Source organism: Lepisosteus platostomus, chromosome 6, assembly GCF_059453375.1.
Source record: "Lepisosteus platostomus isolate fLepPlt1 chromosome 6, fLepPlt1.hap1, whole genome shotgun sequence".
Lineage (NCBI taxonomy): Eukaryota > Metazoa > Chordata > Actinopteri > Semionotiformes > Lepisosteidae > Lepisosteus > Lepisosteus platostomus.
This window is the reverse complement of record NC_142616.1, coordinates 2,941,167-2,957,954: the sequence shown is the minus strand read 5'-3', so window position 1 is coordinate 2,957,954 and position 16,788 is coordinate 2,941,167. Positions and strand designations below refer to the sequence as shown.

The 16,788-nt window shown below is 49.8% G+C and overlaps 1 protein-coding gene across 2 annotated transcripts in view; it reads left to right on the top strand.

The window, feature by feature from the left end:
* The first annotated feature begins 3,237 nt into the window (after positions 1-3,237).
* The window catches only part of LOC148659612 (uncharacterized), a 30,299-nt gene continuing 16,748 nt past the window's right edge, over positions 3,238-16,788 (top strand). Inside the window, exons 1-5 of one of the 2 annotated variants that reach the window (XM_088633838.1) lie at positions 3,254-3,322; positions 4,289-4,388; positions 12,911-13,258; positions 14,205-14,504; positions 15,728-16,027. In XM_088633838.1, the coding sequence (XP_088489964.1) occupies positions 4,337-4,388; positions 12,911-13,258; positions 14,205-14,504; positions 15,728-16,027 (1,000 nt within the window). In that variant the 5' untranslated portion in view covers positions 3,254-3,322; positions 4,289-4,336. Of the gene's footprint in view, positions 4,389-12,910; positions 13,259-14,204; positions 14,505-15,727; positions 16,028-16,788 lie in introns of both variants that reach the window. The other variant, XM_088633839.1, reaches the window with a different exon arrangement.

Sequence of the window (16,788 nt, the reverse complement as noted above, 5' to 3'; positions counted from 1 at the left end):
GCGAACACATTTAGCCATCCCCCTCGGACCACACCTACACCATCACCATCTACCTCTTTATGATTTCTTATCTATCGCACATCTCCAGTCACTGTTTACACGTCTGTATTGTTTACATTCAAACTGTCTACATGTTTACTTGCACACTGTCTATTGTTTGTTTCTATATTGTCCTGATGCACTGTCTGCACTTTGTTTTGTTTTTTACACCTGTTTTACAATCGAGAGACTTCCTGTCAGTAAGAATTCCATTGGACCAGTACCGGTTACATATGGCAGTAAAGTTCAAGTTCAAGTTCAAGGTTCTGCTGCAGCACCCCGGACCATCACATCACCTCCTTCCTGCCCCCACATTCTCTGATTCTGCCCCTCAGCAAAAAATGCTTTCGCAAGTCCAAGTCTTGTACTGACGTGCGGACGCTTGGCGTTAGTCGGGGGTCGGTCTTTCCACCACTTCTGAGACCGCGTGTTCAGTCACTTACAGCCACAAAACACCACTGCCAGGTCGCGGAGTCCTGACTTTAGAGCTGTCTCCTCTGTAGAAGTTATGTCCAAACGGGTAGTGCTACAGGACTGGATGGGTTTGGGTGGAAGGGGATGTACCTCTGCAAAAACAGCTTTTAGGCGCTCCGAATCTCTTTATCCGGTTCATTATTGCTCGCCGTAGCTACTGAGCTATGTAGCTCTCAAGATGTGCCGTATTACCTCAATCGACAAGTCTCCAATTGCATTATTAGTTCTTTCCAAAGGTTTGGCACGTTTTGATCTGGACAGCAGCCAGGTCACTCTGCAGCTCACAACTGGCAGCCCACTGGAGCCCAGCAGGGGGCGCTCTCACCCAGCTCCCAGCCCACTGGAGCCCAGCAGGGGGCGCTCTCTCTCAGCTCCCAGCCCACTGGAGCCCAGCAGGGGGAGCCTGGCCAGTACCTGGAGGGGAGACTCCTGGGAGAGGTGTGAGTGTGGCCAGCAGGGGGCGCTTTCTCCCTGCACTCTGTGTGGGTCCTAATGCCCCAGTGTAGTGACGGGGACACTATAGTGTAAAACAGGCGCCGTCCTTCGGATGAGACCCTGGGATTTTTAATGACTCTCTGTGGTCATTAAAAATCCCAGGGTGTTTCTCGAAAAGAGTAGGGGTGTCCTGGCCAAATTTCCCATTGGCCCTTACCAATCATGGCCTCCTAATAACCCCCATCTCTGAACTGGCTTCCCTCTGCTCTCCTCCCCACTGAAAGCTGGTGTGTGGTGAGTGTACTGGTGCATCATCCAGGTGGGGCTGCACACTGGTGGGTGTTGAGGGGATCCCCATGACCTCTAAAGAGCTTTGAGTGGAGTGTCCAGAAAAGCGCTATATAAGTGTCAGCAATTATTATTATTATTATTATTATTATTATTATTATATCTTTGTTCTTCCAAATATAATATGCATGTGGTGCAAAGCTGTGCCAACATCATAAGATCTGATTGGGATTTGTTCTCTGAGCACTTTGACGTTGTGGAGTTTGTCTTCTACACCACTTTGGAGGGCTTTGTAAAAGAGTCCTTCACGCCAAATCGAGTCAAATGCTTTTTCGAAATCGACAAAGCAGACAAAAATGTTTCCTTTGTGTTTCTGGTGGACGTGTTTGTCTATCAGTGTGTGTAGGGTGTAAATGTGATCAGATGTGCGGTGATCTGGCAAGAAGCCAATCTGACTCTTGCTCAGGACACTGTGTTCAGTAAGGAAGGCCAGTATTCGTGTGTTCAGGATACTGCAGAATACCTTCCCCAGGTTACTGTTCACACAGATGCCCCTGTAGTTGTTGGGATGGAGTCTGTCTCCACTCTTACAGATGGGCGTGATCAGTCCTTGGTTCCAGGCCTCGGGGAAACATCCAGCTGTCATGATGAGGTTGAGGAGTTTGACCAGGGCTGGTTTCGTTGTTTTTTTTTAAAATGATTCAGTGTTTAAAGAATTTACAGATACAACTACAACTAGAGGAGCAGAAACCAGTACAAGAGGAAAAAGACACAATCAGAAAAAAAACAATTAACCTCCAGAGATGATGAAGGAAATTATATAAGAAGATTATTTTTAACATAGAACAAACGTTCACTTGCTTTTGCACTTTTCAGATTCCTAGAGAATGAAAATAAATGTTTCAAACTTACTGAAACAGGAGCCGGGGGGTCCATCCGAGACAGACGGGTTCCGATCCGGAACGGGATCCGGGGCAGGGACAGGGACTCGAACCAGGCGCTGCGAGCCCCGGGTCAGGGGTCAGGGTGAAGTCGGGGTGAAGCCCGTGCCGTCGGGGCTCTCCTGGAGCTGCTGGCAGGCGGGTCTTCCCAGTGCTGAGCCCGGAACAGCGGGAGGGGCAGGACTGGGGGCAGGGGCCCGTCACCAGGGGACATCGGAGAGGACCGGAGCGCCCCCTAGAGAAGGGGTGGGGATGGTGACACGTCCCAGACTCCTCGACTTCCTCTCGGCTCGTTTCGTCACGCGTGTCCCTCGCTGCTGTTTGACCACACCCCCTGACAACCCTAATCACACCCCTAGCAACCACACCCCCTAATAATCACACCCCTGCAGCTCTGTGCAGATCCAGGAAGTGAAACTCAGATCAGTTTCGTTTTACTAGAAACAGCCTCACTGCAGCTCCTTCTCTACTGCTCCTCTCTGTGCAGTTTCTACTTGTCATACAAATGGCAGAAGGCAGTATTTCAGTTTCTCAGGACCAGTTCAGCTGCTCAGTGTGTCTGGATTTGCTGAAGGAGCCAGTGACTCTGCTCTGTGGACACAGTTACTGTATGGGCTGTATTAACAACTGCTGGGATCAGGAAGATCAGACTGGGATCTACAGCTGCCCCCAGTGCAGACAGACCTTCACCCCAAGACCTGATCTTCACAGAAACACCATCCTGGCTGAAGTGGTGGAGAAACTGAAGGAGACAGGGCTCAGTGGTCCTCCTCCTGCTCACAGTCCTGCTGGCCCTGGAGATGTGCTGTGTGATGTCTGCACTGGGAGACAGAGGGGAGCTGTGAAATCCTGTCTGGTGTGTCTGGCCTCTTACTGTCAGACTCACCTCCAGCCTCACTATGAAGCTGCTCCATTGAAGAAACACAAGCTGGTTGAGGCAACAGGACAACTGCCTTGTCCTGTTTCACTGTGGCGGAGCTGAGCTGCACGTCTGCGGGTCGTCTGTGCTCTCGGCGCGCTGCTGCCCAGACAGGGGGCCGATTAGGTGTGCCACCGCAGTGAGACACGCCTCTCTCTCCTGTTAATCATTACCACCCGCCACCCACACCAGAAACACGCGCAGGATCATAACCAGAGAAATAAAGGTTCTCTCTCACTCCATCTGTATGAACCCCTCTCTCTCTCTCAGTGCAGTGTTAATGTACTGGAGTGTCCAGTCAGTGTGTGTGTATGAACCCCTCTCTCTCTCAGTGCAGTGTTAATGTACTGGAGTGTCCAGTCAGTGTGTCTGTATTAACCCCTCTCTCTCTCTCAGTGCAGTGTTCATGTACTGGAGTGTCCAGTCAGTGTGTGTGTATTAACCCCTCTCTCTCAGTGCTGTGTTAATGTACTGGAGTGTCCAGTCAGTGTGTGTGTATGAACCCCTCTCTCTCAGTGCAGTGTTAATGTACTGGAGTGTCCAGTCAGTGTGTGTGTATTAATCCCTCTCTCTCAGTGCAGTGTTAATGTACTGGAGTGTCCAGTCAGTGTGTGTGTGTGTGAACCCCCCTCTCTCTCTCAGTGCAGTGTTAATGTACTGGAGTGTCCAGTCAGTGTGTCTGTATTAACCCCTCTCTCTCTCTCAGTGCAGTGTTAATGTACTGGAGTGTCCAGTCAGTGTGTGTGTATGAACCCCTCTCTCTCTCAGTGCAGTGTTAATGTACTGGAGTGTCCAGTCAGTGTGTCTGTATTAACCCCTCTCTCTCTCTCAGTGCAGTGTTAATGTACTGGAGTGTCCAGTCAGTGTGTCTGTATTAACCCCTCTCTCTCTCAGTGCAGTGTTCATGTACTGGAGTGTCCAGTCAGTGTGTGTGTATTAACCCCTCTCTCTCAGTGCAGTGTTAATGTACTGGAGTGTCCAGTCAGTGTGTGTGTATGAACCCCTCTCTCTCTCAGTGCAGTGTTAATGTACTGGAGTGTCCAGTCAGTGTGTGTGTATTAACCCCTCTCTCTCTCAGTGCAGTGTTAATGTACTGGAGTGTCCAGTCAGTGTGTGTGTATGAACCCCTCTCTCTCTCAGTGCAGTGGTAGTGTACTGGAGTGACTCCTCCCTCTCTCGTCTGTAATCTCAGCCTCAGTTTCCTCAGTCAGTGCTCTCCAGAGGTGAGACGGGAGCCACGATGGCCTGGCCTGCCCTCCGCGCTCTGCTCCTCCTGGCCCTGCTGCGCTCAGGTGAGCCCCCCGCTCTCGCCCGCGCCGGGGCGGAGCCCCCCTGTGTGCTCAGGTGCTGGGCCACGGCGGGCGTGCTGGTTCGAAGTTCTGCGCTACGGTAGATTTTCAAGCTGGGGCTGCGATACCGCGGTGTTTACTCTGTCTGTGGGAGCGCAGTTTAAACTGATAACCGAGTGAAGAATCAAGCCTGCGTCCTGCGTGCTGTGTCCTGCGTCCTGCGTCCTGCGTCCTGCGTCCTGCGTCCTGTGTCCTGCGTGCTGTGTCCAGTGTCCAGTGTCCAGAGTCCAGTGTCCAGTGTCCTGCGTCCTGCGTCCTGTGTCCTGCGTGCAGACGTCAGTGTGATCACATTGCACCGTGTCACAGTGTCACAGTGTCGCAGTGTCACAGTGTCCAGAGTCCAGTGTCCTGCGTCCTGCGTCCTGTGTCCTGCGTGCAGACGTCAGTGTGATCACATTGCACCGTGTCACAGTGTCACAGTGTCGCAGTGTCACAGTGTCCAGAGTCCAGTGTCCTGCGTCCTGCGTCCTGTGTCTTGCGTGCAGACGTCAGTGTGGTCACATTGCACCGTGTCACAGTGTCACAGTGTCGCAGTGTCACAGTGTCCAGAGTCCAGTGTCCTGCGTCCTGCGTCCTGTGTCTTGCGTGCAGACGTCAGTGTGATCACATTGCACCGTGTCACAGTGTCACAGTGTCGCAGTGTCACAGTGTCACAGTGTCCAGTGTCCTGCGTCCTGCGTCCTGCGTCCTGCGTCTTGCGTCCTGCGTCCTGTCTGCAGACGTCAGTGTGATCACATTGCAGCGTGTCACAGTGTACAGTGAGTATTATAGTACACTGTGCTGTGTGCAGTAACTGTTTGATTACACTCTGCTTTATTCAAAAATGCACTGTACTGTATACAGACACTACTCTGTGTGGCAACTGTTATATTACACTGTTCTGTGCGGTATACAATCATAGTCCACACTGTACGGCAATATACAATACACTCCCTAGTACAATACACAGTAACACACTGTGCTGTTGCTATATTACCTATATAATGTACTGTTTATATACAATACACTCTCCTGTACAATACACAGTGACACACTGTGCTGTTGCTATATTAGTTATATAATGTACTGTTTATATACAATACACTCTCCTGTACAATACACAGTAACACACTGTGCTGTTGCTATATTAGTTATATAATGTACTGTTTATATACAATACACTCTCCTGTACAATACACAGTAACACACTGTGCTGTTGCTATATTAGTTATATAATGTACTGTTTATATACAATACACTCTCCTGTACAATACACAGTAACACACTGTGCTGTTGCTATATTAGTTATATAATGTACTGTTTATATACAATACACTCTCCTGTATAATACACAGTAACACACTGTGCTGTTGCTATATTAGTTATATAATGTACTGTTTATATACAATACACTCTTCTGTACAATACACAGTAACACACTGTGCTGTTGCTATATTAGTTATATAATGTACTGTTTATATACAATACACTCTTCTGTACAATACACAGTAACACACTGTGCTGTTGCTATATTAGTTATATAATGTACTGTTTATATACAATACACTCTCCTGTACAATACACAGTAACACACTGTGCTGTTGCTATATTAGTTATATAATGTACTGTTTATATACAATACACTCTCCTGTACAATACACAGTAACACACTGTGCTGTTGCTATATTAGTTATATAATGTACTGTTTATATACAGTACACTCTCCTGTACAATACACAGTAACACACTGTGCTGTTGCTATATTAGTTATATAATGTACTGTTTATATACAATACACTCTCCTGTACAATACACAGTAACACACTGTGCTGTTGCTATATTAGTTATATAATGTACTGTTTATATACAATACACTCTTCTGTACAATACACAGTAACACACTGTGCTGTTGCTATATTAGTTATATAATGTACTGTTTATATACAATACACTCTCCTGTACAATACACAGTAACACACTGTGCTGTTGCTATATTACCTATATAATGTACTGTTTATATACAATACACTCTTCTGTACAATACACAGTGACACACTGTGCTGTTGCTATATTAGTTATATAATGTACTGTTTATATACAATACACTCTCCTGTACACTACACAGTGACACACTGTGCTGTTGCTATATTACCTATATACTGTTTACACAAATACACCATCCTGTGTGCAGTAACTATTAAAATACACTGCACTGTGTGGCAACTGTTATATTACACTGTTCTGTACTATAAACAATCATACCCCACACTGTATTTATATATAATACATTATGCTGTCCTACAATACTAATACATTCCACTATTCCTATTTGAGTTATATAATGTACCATTTACAACAATGCACTGTGCTGTTTACAGTAGGTTTTACTATACACTGTTCTGTACCATGTAAAATAATATGTACCATATTTACCATATTATTGTATAATGTCATATACAATAATAATACACCACTGTGCTGTTTACAGTAGGTATTACTAAACACTGTTTTGTGCTATAATAGAGTACTGCATACAGTTACTATTATAATACTTAACATACAATATACACGAATACACTGTACTGTATACAGTAGCTGTTATGATATACTGTTCTGTACTATATAGAATCATACACTCTAGTGTATGATATATAGACATATAGTTATATATAGTCTATATAACAAAACAGTACTGTATAGGGTGATTATTGCTTTACACTGTACTGTATATGTATGATCACTCATGCTCCTTGCTGTACAAGGATGGGCGAGTTGATCCCAGACGTGCTCAGTGGGGTGTGTGTGTGTGTGTGTGTGTGACTGGTCAGGCCCTGACTCTCTCAGGCTCTGTGTTGTTCAGGGATGGGTGAGTTGATCCCAGACGTGCTCAGTGGGGTGTGTGTGTGTGTGTGACTGGTCAGGCCCTGACTCTCTCAGGCTCTGTGTTGTTCAGGGATGGGCGAGTTGATCCCAGACGTGCTCAGTGGGGTGTGTGTGTGTGACTGGTCAGGCCCTGACTCTCTCAGGCTCCTCAGCTCATCAGTCACTGTGGGTGCGATGGGATTTTAAACAATGTGACAGATCAAACACTCAAAAACATGAAACAGTTTCCATCCCAATGTTAAACTCCAAATATTTACCCACTTACTGTATCATTATTCATCTGTAAATATTTGCCAGTAAGTAAGTCCCATTACTCATCTCTCTGTCCAAGATGGCCTCTGGGTCTCTCCTGCGGTTACTGTGAGCCTGTAGGATAATCTCACAGCCCTGCACTGAGCCTGTAGGATAATCTCACAGCCCTGGACTGAGCCTGTAGGATAATCTCTCACCCCTGGACTGAGCCTGTAGGATAATCTCACAGCCCTGCACTGAGCCTGTAGGATAATCTCTCACCCCTGGACTGAGCCTGTAGGATAATCTCACAGCCCTGCGCTGAGCCTGTAGGATAATCTCACAGCCCTGGACTGAGCCTGTAGGATAATCTCTCACCCCTGGACTGAGCCTGTAGGATAATCTCACAGCCCTGGACTGAGCCTGTAGGATAATCTCACAGCCCTGGACTGAGCCTGTAGGATAATCTCTCACCCCTGGACTGAGCCTGTAGGATAATCTCACAGCCCTGCACTGAGCCTGTAGGATAATCTCTCACCCCTGGACTGAGCCTGTAGGATAATCTCACAGCCCTGCGCTGAGCCTGTAGGATAATCTCACAGCCCTGGACTGAGCCTGTAGGATAATCTCACACCCCTGGACTGAGCCTGTAGGATAATCTCTCACCCCTGGACTGAGCCTGTAGGATAATCTCACAGCCCTGCACTGAGCCTGTAGGATAATCTCTCACCCCTGGACTGAGCCTGTAGGATAATCTCACAGCCCTGCGCTGAGCCTGTAGGATAATCTCACAGCCCTGGACTGAGCCTGTAGGATAATCTCACACCCCTGGACTGAGCCTGTAGGATAATCTCTCACCCCTGGACTGAGCCTGTAGGATAATCTCACAGCCCTGCACTGAGCCTGTAGGATAATCTCTCACCCCTGGACTGAGCCTGTAGGATAATCTCACAGCCCTGCGCTGAGCCTGTAGGATAATCTCACAGCCCTGGACTGAGCCTGTAGGATAATCTCACACCCCTGGACTGAGCCTGTAGGATAATCTCTCACCCCTGGACTGAGCCTGTAGGATAATCTCACAGCCCTGGACTGAGCCTGTAGGATAATCTCTCACCCCTGGACTGAGCCTGTAGGATAATCTCACAGCCCTGCACTGAGCCTGTAGGATAATCTCTCACCCCTGGACTGAGCCTGTAGGATAATCTCACAGCCCTGGACTGAGCCTGGGCTGTGAGAGTACTATGTTACTATGTTATTACATTATACAGTGACTTGATCGGGCGTGTCTCTGTTCTGAGATCGCTGACCCCACTCTCCTTTCCCGTGCTTCAGAAACATGATGTTCTCAATCACTTTTTTGCCTGGGCTTCCATTAGGATGATCCACAGCAGCACTAGAAAGAGACTCTTTAGGGATTTTTTTTACACCTATATTTTTATGTGCTGATTAAAAAACACGTTGTGTTGCACAATGAGGCCCCCCACCCAAGGTGGCCTTGGGGCCCCAGGAAGCCGCCACGTTCGCCTGTGCCCTGCTGGAGGGACTGCAGCCTCCCCCTTCAGCCCAGACACTGACTCACCCACACAGTCAGGGTCACACTGCCCCCCCACAGGCCTGGAGGAGCAGCTGCACCTGATGTCACCTGCAGGAGAGAGGAGCTGCAGTCAGACTCCTGTGTGTCTCTGAGTCCAGACAGTGAAGCCCCTCAGAGTCTCACCGCTGGGCTCCAGCAGAGCTCAGGTCTGACATTCATACAGATTCACACTGCCCCCCACAGGCTTGGAGGAGCAACTGCACCTAATAACTGCAGCCATAAGACTGGCAGCAAATGAAAGGAGGCCATTCGACTCATCTGGCCTGTTATTTTAGTTATTAGAAAATAGATCTCAGAACCTCATCCAGCCTGTTCCACACTCCTACAACCCTTTGGGTAATGAAGCTCCCTGTGCACTTCCAAGTAGTTTCCACTTGTGATCCCCAGGAGTGTGGATTTGCAGTCAGTACCTCTGCCTGTCTCTACTACTCGGCCTGTCTCACTCTGTGGTACTGCCTGTGTCACTCTGTCACTTAGCCTGTCTCAGTCTCTCACACTGCCTGTCTCACTCTACCACATTACCTGTCTCACTCTGTGATACAGCCTGTTTCACTCTCTCACACTGCCTGTCTCACTCTGACACTTAGCCTGTCTCAGTCTCTCACACTGCCTGTCACTGTCTCTCACTGCCTGTTTCACTCTGACACACAGCCTGTCTTTCTCTCTCACACCGCCTGTCACTGTCTCTCACTGCCTGTCTCACTCTCTCACACAGCCTGTTTTACTCTCTCACACCGCCTGTCACTGTCTCTCACTGCCTGTCTCACTCTCTCACACAGCCTGTCTCACTCTCTCACACAGCCTGTCTCACTGGCACTAGTAGCCTCAGGCAGCTGTGTTGCTGCTGCAGTGCTGGGCTACTGCTTGGCAGAGTTAATGTATTACAGTGTTAAATTAGGAGCTGGTAATTATTAACTACACTCTCTTGTTCAGAGGTGAGATGAATAACAGACTAAAGAGCTTTATTGACATGACCTATGAGCTACAGTGGTGCCAAAGCAGAAACAATGAACAGGATATTTATGGAAATGTACAATAAAAATATGTAACACCGTTTGTTCCTCAGGCTGGGACAGGAGATCACACACTGTATTATTATTGAGAGACGGGCTCACTGTCTGTTCCTCAGGCTGGGACAGGAGATCACACACTGTATTATTATTATTGAGAGACAGGCTCACAGTTCCTCAGGCTGGGACAGGAGATCACACACTGTATTATTATTATTATTGAGAGACAGGCTCACTGTTCCTCAGGCTGGGACAGGAGATCACACACTGTATTATTATTATTGAGAGACAGGCTCACAGTTCCTCAGGCTGGGACAGGAGATCACACACTGTATTATTATTATTATTGAGAGACAGGCTCACTGTTCCTCAGGCTGGGACAGGAGATCACACACTGTATTATTATTATTGAGAGACAGGCTCACAGTTCCTCAGGCTGGGACAGGAGATCACACACTGTATTATTATTATTGAGAGACAGGCTCACAGTTCCTCAGGCTGGGACAGGAGATCACACACTGTATTATTATTATTATTGAGAGACAGGCTCACTGTTCCTCAGGCTGGGACAGGAGATCACACACTGTATTATTATTATTGAGAGACAGACTCACTGTTCCTCAGGCTGGGACAGGAGATCACACGCTGTATTATTATTATTGAGAGACGGGCTCACTGTCTGTTCCTCAGGCTGGGACAGGAGATCACACGCTGTATTATTATTATTGAGAGACAGGCTCACAGTTCCTCAGGCTGGGACAGGAGATCACACACTGTATTATTATTATTGAGAGACAGGCTCACTGTCTGTTCCTCAGGCTGGGACAGGAGATCACACACTGTATTATTATTATTGAGAGACAGGCTCACAGTTCCTCAGGCTGGGACAGGAGATCACACACTGTATTATTATTATTATTGAGAGACAGGCTCACTGTTCCTCAGGCTGGGACAGGAGATCACACACTGTATTATTATTATTGAGAGACAGACTCACTGTTCCTCAGGCTGGGACAGGAGATCACACGCTGTATTATTATTATTGAGAGACGGGCTCACTGTCTGTTCCTCAGGCTGGGACAGGAGATCACACGCTGTATTATTATTATTGAGAGACAGGCTCACAGTTCCTCAGGCTGGGACAGGAGATCACACACTGTATTATTATTATTGAGAGACAGGCTCACTGTCTGTTCCTCAGGCTGGGACAGGAGATCACACACTGTATTATTATTATTGAGAGACAGGCTCACAGTTCCTCAGGCTGGGACAGGAGATCACACACTGTATTATTATTATTGAGAGACAGGCTCACAGTTCCTTAGGCTGGGACAGGAGATCACACACTGTATTATTATTATTATTGAGAGACATGCTCACTGTTCCTCAGGCTGGGACAGGAGATCACACACTGTATTATTATTATTGAGAGACAGACTCACTGTTCCTCAGGCTGGGACAGGAGATCACATGCTGTATTATTATTATTGAGAGACGGGCTCACTGTCTGTTCCTCAGGCTGGGACAGGAGATCACACGCTGTATTATTATTATTGAGAGACAGGCTCACTGTCTGTTCCTCAGGCTGGGACAGGAGATCACACACTGTATTATTATTGAGAGACGGGCTCACTGTCTGTTCCTCAGGCTGGGACAGGAGCTCACACACTGTATTATTATTATTATTATTGAGAGACAGGCTCACTGTCTGTTCCTCAGACTGGGACAGGAGATCACACACTGTATTATTATTATTATTATTGAGAGACAGGCTCACTGTCTGTTCCTCAGGCTGGGACAGGAGATCACACACTGTATTATTATTATTGAGAGACCGGCTCACTGTTCCTCAGGCTGGGACAGGAGATCACACACTGTATTATTATTATTGAGAGACAGGCTCACAGTTCCTCAGGCTGGGACAGGAGATCACACACTGTATTATTATTGAGAGACGGGCTCACTGTCTGTTCCTCAGGCTGGGACAGGATATCACACACTGTATTATTATTATTATTATTATTATTATTATTATTATTATTGAGAGACAGGCTCACTGTCTGTTCCTCAGACTGGGACAGGAGATCACACACTGTATTATTATTATTATTGAGAGACAGGCTCACTGTCTGTTCCTCAGGCTGGGACAGGAGATCACACACTGTATTATTATTATTGAGAGACCGGCTCACTGTTCCTCAGGCTGGGACAGGAGATCACACACTGTATTATTATTATTGAGAGACGGGCTCACTGTCTGTTCCTCAGGCTGGGACAGGAGATCACACACTGTATTATTATTATAGAGAGACAGGCTCACTGTTCCTCAGGCTGGGACAGGAGATCACACACTGTATTATTATTATTGAGAGACAGGCTCACTGTCTGTTCCTCAGGCTGGGACAGGAGATCACACACTGTATTATTATTATTGAGAGACAGGCTCACTGTCTGTCCCTCAGGCTGGGACAGGAGATCACACACTGTATTATTGTTATTGAGAGACAGGCTCACTGTCCGTTCCTCAGGCTGGGACAGGAGATCACACACTGTATTATTATTATTGAGAGACGGGCTCACTGTCTGTCCCTCAGGCTGGGACAGGAGATCACACACTGTATTATTGTTATTGAGAGACGGGCTCACTGTCTGTTCCTCAGGCTGGGACAGGAGATCACACACTGGGCAGCTGCTCCAGCAGGCTCGGAAGCTGTTTTGAGAATTCCTGATGGGATCTGTTAGGCGTCTCACTCTCTCTGTGTCCACAGCTCTCTCTCTCAATGTCACGGCTCCCCCAGAAGTCTGGGGGTTCCTCCATTCCCCCTCCCTCCTCCCCTGCTCCTTCTCTGGGCTGGGAGGGGGCTCTGAGGAGGGCGAGGGGCTCCTGGGTCTGGGGGTGTCCTGGTCCCGGAACGGGACGGTCTTGGCGTCGTTCGGCTCGGAGGGCAACGTCAGCGCCCCGGGCTGGAGCCTGGCGGGGGAGACCGAGCTGCGAGACGGCAACGCCTCGCTGACACTGCGCAACACCTCCATCCTCCACCAGGGGGAGTACCAGTGCACAGTATCCAACGGCACAGGGACTGAGGTCACGGCCAACACCACACTGCTCGTGCTGGGTAAGAGAGAGAGAGGGGAGAGAGAGGGGAGAGAGAGGGGGGAGAGGGGAGAGGGAGAGGAGAGAGAGGAGAGAGGGGAGAGGGAGGGGAGAGAGGGGAGAGGAGAGAGAGAGGGGAGAGGGGAGAGAGAGAGGGAGAGGAGAGAGGGAGAGGGAGAGAGGAGAGAGAGAGGGAGAGGAGAGAGAGGGGGGAGAGGGGAGAGGAGAGAGAGAGACAGGGAGGAGAGAGAGACAGAGGAGAGAGGAGAGAGACAGGAGAGAGAGAGAGGAGAGGAGAGAGAGGAGCAGGAGAGAGAGAGGGGGAAGAGAGGAGAGACAGGGGAGAGCGAAAGAGAGGGGAGAGGAGAGAGAGAGGAGCAGGAGAGAGAGAGGAGCAGGAGAGAGAGGGGAGAGGGGAGAGAGGAGCAGGAGAGAGAGGTGAGAGAGGAGAGAGAGAGGGAGAAGAGAGGAGAGAGACAGGGGAGAGCGAAAGAGAGGGGAGAGGGGAGAGAGAGGAGCAGGAGAGAGAGGGGAGAGAGGAGAGAGAGAGGAGCAGGAGAGAGAGGGGAGAGGGGAGAGAGAGGAGCAGGAGAGAGAGGTGAGAGAGGAGAGAGAGAGGGAGAAGAGAGGAGAGAGACAGGGGAGAGCGAAAGAGAGGGGAGAGGAGAGAGAGAGGAGAGAGAGAGGAGCAGGAGAGAGAGGGGAGAGGAGAGAGAGAGGAGCAGGGGAGAGAGGGGAGAGGAGAGAGAGAGGAGCAGGAGAGAGAGGGGGGAGAGGGGGATGGAGAGAATGTGCAGATATTCAGCTGGAGCAGCGTCTCAGATCACTGTAGGCTTCACTACCCTGCTGGAGGGGGAGGGCAGGGGAACAGCAGGAAGGCCCTGGGAGCCCGGGATGGCGCCTGGATCACGTGGTGTGTCTTCCCGAGTTCCCCGAGCCGGACAGTCCGCCTGTGCTCCCCCCCACAGCGCCCCCCCGTGTCCGCGTGCCGCCCGTGCTGGCCCTGGAGGGCCGGGAGAGCGCCGTCCGCTGTGAGGCCGAGGGCTTCCACCCGGCGCCCATCCTGTTCTCCTGGCTGCAGGCGGGCCGCCCGCTGGGGGCGCCCCAGAGCCCGCCGGCCGCCCGCCGCCCGGACGGGACCTACCGCGCGGCCGGCGAGCTGCGCTGGACCCCCGGCGCCGCCGACACCCGCCAGAACTTCTCCTGCCAGGTCGCCCACGCCGCCCTGCAGCAGCCCATGAGAGTGGACTTCACCCTGCAGTTCCCACGTCAGTGTGTGTGACTGCCTGTCTCTCTCTCAGAGTGTGACTGCCTGTCTCTCTCTCAGAGTGTGTGACTGCCTGTCTCTCTCTCAGAGTGTGACTGCCTGTCTCTCTCTCTGAGTGTGTGACTGCCTGTCTCTCTCTCAGAGTGTGACTGCCTGTCTCTCTCTCAGAGTGTGTGACTGTCTGTCTCTCTCTCAGAGTGTGTGACTGCCTGTCTCTCTCTCAGAGTGTGACTGTCTGTCTCTCTCTCAGTGTGTGTGACTGTCTGTCTCTCTCTCAGAGTGTGTGACTGCCTGTCTCTCTCTGAGTGTGACTGCCTGTCTCTCTCTCAGAGTGTGTGACTGCCTGTCTCTCTCTCAGAGTGTGACTGCCTGTCTCTCTCTCAGAGTGTGTGACTGTCTGTCTCTCTCTCAGAGTGTGACTGTCTGTCTCTCTCTCAGAGTGTGTGACTGCCTGTCTCTCTCTCAGAGTGTGTGACTGCCTGTCTCTCTCTCAGAGTGTGACTGTCTGTCTCTCTCTCAGTGTGTGTGACTGTCTGTCTCTCTCTCAGAGTGTGTGACTGCCTGTCTCTCTCTGAGTGTGACTGCCTGTCTCTCTCTCAGAGTGTGTGACTGCCTGTCTCTCTCTCAGAGTGTGACTGCCTGTCTCTCTCTCTGAGTGTGACTGCCTGTCTCTCTCTCAGAGTGTGACTGTCTGTCTCTCTCTCAGAGTGTGACTGCCTGTCTCTCTCTCAGAGTGTGTGACTGTCTGTCTCTCTCTCAGAGTGTGTGACTGTCTGTCTCTCTCTCTGAGTGTGACTGCCTGTCTCTCTCTCAGAGTGTGTGACTGTCTGTCTCTCTCTCAGAGTGTGACTGCCTGTCTCTCTCTCAGAGTGTGACTGTCTGTCTCTCTCTCAGAGTGTGTGACTGTCGGTCAGAGCAATGGGTGTCTGTCTCTCTCTCAGTGCAGTGTGTAACCCCTCTCTCTCTCAGTACAGTGTGTAACCCCCCTCTCTCTCTCAGTGCAGTGTGTAACCCCTCTCTCTCTCTCAGTACAGTGTGTAACCCCCCTCTCTCTCTCAGTGCAGTGTGTAAGCCCTCTGTCTCTCTCTCTCAGTGCAGTGTGTAACCCCCCTCTCTCTCTCTCTCAGTACAGTGTGTAACCCCTCTCTCTCTCAGTGCAGTGTGTAACCCCCCTCTCTCTCTCTCTCAGTACAGTGTGTAACCCCTCTCTCTCTCTCTCTCCAGGTCAGCCAGTGGTCTCTCTCTCTGTGGAGCCAGTACCCCAGGGCCAGCCTCAGCCCCTGTCCTGTCAGATAGAGGGGTTCTTCCCTGGGCCCGTCACAGTCACGTGGCTCCTGAACGGGTCGGGCCTGACGGACAGCAGCCCAGCCCAGCAGAGAGCGGACGGCACCTTCAGAACCACCAGATACCACACCCTGAGCCCGGAGCAGAGGGAGAGAGGAGGGGAGGTCTGGTGCCTGGTGTCACAGCCTGGAGTCCAGAGCCCTGTCAGCACGTCCATCCTCATCACAAGGACAGAGCCAGGTCAGAGACCTCTCTCAGTGCAGGGTTACTGTACTGGAGTGTCCAGTCAGTGTGTGTGTATTAACCCCTCTCTCTCTCAGTGCAGTGTTAATGTACTGGAGTGTCCAGTCAGTGTGTGTGTATTAACCTCTCTCTCTCTCAGTGCAGTGTTAATGTACTGGAGTGTCCAGTCAGTGTGTCTGTATTAACCCCTCTCTCTCAGTGCAGTGTTAATGTACTGGAGTGTCCAGTCAGTGTGTCTGTATGAACCCCTCTCTCTCTCAGTGCAGTGTTAATGTACTGGAGTGTCCAGTCAGTGTGTCTGTATTAACCCCTCTCTCTCTCAGTGCAGTGTTACTGTACTGGAGTGTCCAGTCAGTGTGTCTGTATTAACCCCCCTCTCTCTCAGTGCAGTGTTAATGTACTGGAGTGTCCAGTCAGTGTGTCTGTATTAACCCCTCTCTCTCTCTCAGTGCAGTGTTAATGTACTGGAGTGTCCAGTCAGTGTGTCTGTATTAACCCCTCTCTCTCTCAGTGCAGTGTTAATGTACTGGAGTGTCCAGTCAGTGTGTGTGTATTAACCCCTCTCTCTCTCAGTGCAGTGTTAATGTACTGGAGTGTCCAGTCAGTGTGTCTGTATTAACCCCTCTCTCTCAGTGCAGTGTTACTGTACTGGAGTGTCCAGTCAGTGTGTCTGTATTAACCCCTCTCTCTCTCAGGGCAGTGTTACTGTACTGGAGTGTCCAGTCACTGTGTCTGTATGAACCCCTCTTTCTCTCAGT